Genomic DNA, 6000 nt, shown 5'->3' on the forward strand with positions numbered 1-6000 from the left:
AGATTCAGGTGATAAGGTGGGGGAGGGTTACCTTGGTTGGTGATTGGCTAATGGTTACACAAGCCAACAAATCGTTATGACATCATAAAGTGGCCAAAATCTGATCAGCTTATTTTCAGACAGGTTTTTCTATCAATGGATCAGGACAATAAGTGAGCAAATATTTTTTCCTGAAACTTTCAAAATGTCTTTACACAGAGGGGACACATGCTGATGTATAAAAGACATGAAAATTGGATGTTGCATAATAGGTGACCTTTAATATCACACTTATTAAGGAATGCATTATGCCAATGGGGTCCTCACAGGTACAGTATAGTGTGTATCTGTGTCTATAGAAACAATAAATGGCTACACCAGGATCGGCGTCATGGGGGGTCATTCGCGGGCCATGCCCCCCCAAATGAGTCACTGTGCCCCCCCAACGCAGGGTGGGCAAGCCTTGCCACTTTGCCGTTTTTTTTATTTTTTAAATCATAAGTGAAAACATTTCCACTAAAGTTTTGTTGTGTGAAATACATTAGAAATCAATAATACAAATATAAACCACAGCCTGAGGTGTGCTCACTGCTGCTCTCTGATTGGTGTGTTGCTTGACCAATGACCCCCGACCTTTGTTTTGTTATCATTACATGGCTGTGTGTTTAGATGAAAGCCGGTGGCAATCTGTTCAACTGTTACACTGATTATACAGTAAAGCCATCGAAAATAATATGATATACAGTACAGTACAAGTAGCCTACTTCTGGGTCTCTGTGTTTCATTCAAGCTCGGCTCTGTGTGTGTGTGGCACGAGCGCATTTTGTGAGTGCGCGAGTGGTAACGTGAAATGTTGTTGTTAGCATCTGGTTAGCTAGCTATGCTAACGGATATAAAGGGCTGTTTCTACACCAAGGTGGAGGAGAGTCCTCTCCTGTCAGACTGAGAGGCTCTTATAACGTCAGCTCAGTGAGGTAAGGACTCTCTCAGTGTTTAGATAGTTCACTTTAGTGTAGGTTATCTCAGTGGGTCTCAAACTGTTTGGTCACCATTTATGTAAACAAGTATTTGCGACGAATACCTTTATATCAGGGGTGTCAAACTCAATTTCATCTCGGGCCACATTAGCATCATGGTTGCACTCAAAGGGCCAGTTTTATATATAAGACTATATAAAAATACATATATAAATATTTAATATATAAAATAATGTATTATATTACATTATTGCCTTTGCATTGGATTATTATCGGATAGGGTAATAACTTCATAATTAACTACGTCTGAAATCAGAAGTCTAGGGCAAATCATTGCAAGTCTCTTCAGTGAGAATGTCACAAAATGAGATGCATTGTGGGACATGTAGTTTATGGGCAACGTGCTACTGTAAATCGGCATGTAACCGTATAATAAACACATTATATTCTTTCAGAGCTCTTGCGGGGCCGCATTAAATGAAGTCACGGGCCGCATTTGGCCCGCGGGCCTTGAGTTTGACACCCCTGCTTTATATGATCATTATAGTTATTAAAGAATAAGAGAATAAATGAAAAACTGGTATGAAATACTATAGGACAGTAACACAAGAATACAGTTTAAAAGGGGAGTGATTAGTAAAATATCCATAAAGAAAAAGTAAATCTGTTTACAGTTCTGTTTCATATGGATGTTGAGAGATGTAGGCTAACCATAGATCTCTTCATGTTGCTCTCAAAGTGCACCAGATTGATGCATTTAACTTCAATATTTTAAAAATAATCTTCCCGGGGGAGCATGCCCCCAGACCCTCCTAGAGGAGGTTAGGTCCACTCCCATCTAAAACATGTTCACATGGATAGGATACTAAATACATTTGCACACTTTTTATATGGTGGCCTATGTCCATATGTTTCTGTTTTGGTGGTCGTGCCACAACCGTGCATGTATGCACAGGTCACAGGTACGCTAGAAAATAGCACTACACCCTGCAATGTGTGTGAAAGACAATAGACTTTACAGCATGTTTTTAGAAGTTACGTTGGTGTTTGTGTGTTGGTTGTTGACGGCAGTGTGTGCCCCCCCTTGGTAAATGATTTCCCCCCCCATTCGATTTGTTCTAGAGCCGACCCTGGGCTACACACTCTCTGACAGAAACCTACACACAGCACCTACACAACATAATAGCCCTTCACGCTGACACATGGCCACCCACACAGCGGCAGTATTAGCTCCACTCAGGTCTACTGCCCACCACGGCAACACCTGCCAAACACACGATGAGTTCCTCCGCCCGATAAATATTAGAATGTGACTGACGACTGTAATTACTCCAACAGCGCCAGTCTCCATCAGTGCACCGCCTCTCCTCCTTCAAGGGTTTCTATTTATAAATGCTGAAGGCACTTAAAGATATTAACTTAACACAACCTGAAAAATGATTATTCTCTTCTGCCTAGAATGGTTAAGATATTTCAAGTCATTTTCAGTACAACAATCTTCATTTTATACATTTATTTCACCAACTCTGGTAAAAACTCTAATTTGTGGCAGAGAAAGCCCTCTTGAGCAGGGACTAATTGAAAACAGAATACTTGTGCATGTTCACACACAATCTACAGACAAATGTAAACAATTGCTTTCAAATTGAATTGTAGGGAGATTGAACGCTGATAGATATTTTAAAACAACTTTAGACAAAATGTAGATAATATATGTTTTCTGGTTTGTTTACACCAAGGTCATCTCTAAACACAGGCCTTTATCTCTATCTTATTAAGCCGTGAAACACATTTTAGAAACTAACTGACAACAAGACCCAATTTTCAAACTATAGATAGAGGCGTGTAAATGAGTAGCATAATGGCTTAATAAAAAAGAATATATACAACAATTATATCATGACTCCAGGAATCATCCATTTCCGCTTTCAATTAGTCCATTTAAAAACGGTTAATTTGTTTTATTTGAAGAACAGAACAACCATGCATGAAGCTAAATATGATCCATAAACACTATGGCTTTGTTCAAAAGAGCTACATTTCCAGGATGTGTCAGACAGCATTCCCCCTCTGCCTCTCACTTTGACTTGGATCTCTCCTTGAAAGCAAGACCTTCCACTTCAGGCACTTTGAAATTGAAAAAGGTACCATCACCCCAAAGAACAAACAGCTTCTTTAACATACCTCAGCTTACACCCCGCTCAGAACACTCTGCACATCTTATCAATTGTGTTGGTGTTCAAGAGTTTGTGTGAGCAGCATAGATATTATTCCTGTGGGTGAATCAAGATGCAGTTCATTGTATCTCTGCCTGTCAGCTTAATGTGAGAGCAGGGAGCAGCCATTCTTTCTCTCCACCTCCGCCTCCCTACCTCACCCCTCTCTCACATATACACTGGCTTCCAGCCCAGCTCAAACAAACTACAGTCTCAGCTTCCTTCATCTCTGCAGCACTGCAACATCAACAATGGGAGAGTTATTTTTGTGTGCCTAATGGTGAAAAATAACAAATTTCATTATCAAATCTGACGACAGCTGCAGAACAGATATTTTTGCATAATTCATGTCGATTGTACAGAAGTTGAGCAGCTTACAGGAACTTCACTAGAAAACTCTTTACCTCAGAGAGATGTTTTATTTTTGGCTCACAAGAACAACAACTGTAGGCTTTGGTATTTTATATAATTAAACTCAACGTTTTTAATAGAAACTCTCATATTGTCTGGTGCACCCTATGCTACATGAAGTACAGTGCTGTTGCTTAGATATTCGGCTCTTCATAATGAGAGCGACTGCAGTAATTCAGAAAACAAGAAATATGTTTATTTAATAGAAACAATATCAAACATGTGTCGTATTAAACCCAGGGATGCCTTTGAAGATGTGTCAGGCTAAATGTCTGCCTACATTCAATATAACAGCACTAAAATTAAGCCTATTTTTAGGAATCTTATAACTAGAGCTAAAAGCTTATAACTAGAGCTAAAATGAGTCGTCAATAAAAGCAATACAGAAACACTATTTTGATCATCTTCTAGCTGGAAAATTACAATATCTGATGGAGAAATTGTCTCTTATTTAGCAGCATACTGCCAATCCATACACTGATACCAACATGTTTGTGTCAACATTGACAAATGATTGGTCTAGATTTATTTTAATAATCATTTGATCAAAAACTCTAAATATTCTCTAATCCCAGCAGCCCAAATGTGAATAATTACTGCCTTTACTGGATATTGTTGTAAATTAAATACCTTTGGGTTGTTTAATTACAAGATGTCAGGGCATCTGTTGCTGTTTGCTGAAGTTTTATAGAAAATAGAATCATTAAACATTCAATAAGGAAAATAATCTTTAGTTTCATCGGAATACTGGGATCTGCATAACTGGAAAGTGTGTCTGATGTCTGTGGCACCATAACATTAGAAAAAATACATTACAACAATTTCAATTTTCACTATCAATGAATCTTCTGATATTGCTTCAAGACTTCTAAATTGGACGTCTCCAGATTTTTTATTTTGTCTGAGAAACAGTTCAAACCCCTGTGCATTTTTAGGAAATGGTTTACCAACAAAAAAGTTGTCATTTCAGCTCCAAACACAACAACAACAACCCTAAATCCAGCCTCAGAAATGACTGTAGAGTTGGGTCAACACACCAACGCTAGGATATAATTCAGGATTTGTAGCTCAGTTAGATACAATATACAGCCCATAATCTGAATGTTTTAACATATTAGTCAGTAACGTAGTCCATTAGCAGCCCTACAAGTCATGTGTGCAGGCGGGTTTTAAACCCACTCACCTCCTCCCCCTCCCCCTTCTCACAGTGACGTGGAGGTAAAAGTGCAACGTGGACGGGGCAAATAACAACACTCTTGACACCTGAAGTGAACCGTGCTCTCTTTCATCCGTGCCCTTACCTGTTCTGCCAGCCCTGGATCAGGTTGGTGTATTTGCTCAGCACTCCTTCCAGCTGCCTCTTGCGGGGCTGCTGTAGATTCATGCTGTTCCCCAGCACCGCTCCAGCCGGGCCGCCCAGGGAGCTGCAGCCCGGGCTGTGAGACCCGCTCCTCCCGGGCTTCCTCGTCGATGAAGAGTTCCCGCGGTCCGACGAGGAAGAGTTGGGTTTGTTGGGAACGGGTTGCGGACTGCAGAGCGTCTTGTTGTCCATCCTGGCGACGGGACGGCAGAGAGCAGGAGGAAGAGAGGGGAGGAGGGGACAAGGATGGACCAGCAGCAGCAGGGAAGATTTCAGCAGAGCATAAGTGGCTAACAGGGGGATGTGTATCCGCTGAACTAAAGCAGAGGCAGTGGGTATGCTTTGACTGAGCTGCGCCGGTGGTGTAAGCGTCCCTTGGTGCGTGAGAAAGCGGACATATTCCCCGGTGGTATGTGTGTCCTCTGCAGTGCGTGGCTGTGTGGCACTGTGTGCTCCTCCAGCGTTTTCCTGGTAGGCAGGGACAGCAGAAGCAGACACTCCCCCTCCACTCAAGAGCGGCCCCCGGATATTACAATGCAATCATTACACACATCATCATACCGAAAAAAGTAACCCCCTCCCTGTCAAAAAATAAAAAGTGCTGCAAATTCCAGCAGGAAAACCCGGAGATGAGTCATGATGTAAGGCTCATACAAACCGACACTTTCTTATATATTTTCAAGGGCATTACCCCCAAAAAGCTAAAAATAGTCTCCTGTTGGCAATTGATTATCATACAAGTATTAATGAAAAATAGAAAGGCTAGTCTTACTGCTACACTGTGGTATTATTAGTAGCTAAGACTCATTTTTAAAACACTGTTTAATTATATCTCTTTATCATATATAAACGCAATATATGTTTTCCTTCAAAGTAACAATTAAGAGATATATAATTGTTCCCAGCTCTGAGTCTCACCTGCAGTTTTCCTCTTAGGGTGAAAGCACAACATCCACCATTGAGAGGGTATCTTCTGTAGCCTGAGAGACCAAACAGAGGGAAAACATGGCAATATATAAGAATATGTGCTTTTGACAACAACATTTAAACATATGTT

General features: G+C 40.7%; 1 protein-coding gene across 2 annotated transcripts in view; it reads right to left on the reverse strand.

The window, feature by feature from the left end:
* LOC117455185 (oxysterol-binding protein-related protein 10) overlaps positions 1-5480 on the reverse strand; it is a 68386-nt gene extending 62906 nt beyond the window's left edge. For both annotated transcript variants that reach the window (XM_034094583.2, XM_034094582.2), the window contains exon 1: positions 4885-5480. In XM_034094583.2, coding sequence (XP_033950474.1) covers positions 4885-5135 — 251 coding nt within the window. In that variant the 5' untranslated portion in view covers positions 5136-5480. The remainder of the gene's footprint in view (positions 1-4884) is intronic.
* Positions 5481-6000: the final 520 nt, after the last annotated feature.

The sequence above is a fragment of the Pseudochaenichthys georgianus genome, chromosome 11 (assembly GCF_902827115.2).
Source record: "Pseudochaenichthys georgianus chromosome 11, fPseGeo1.2, whole genome shotgun sequence".
NCBI classification, from domain to species: domain Eukaryota; kingdom Metazoa; phylum Chordata; class Actinopteri; order Perciformes; family Channichthyidae; genus Pseudochaenichthys; species Pseudochaenichthys georgianus.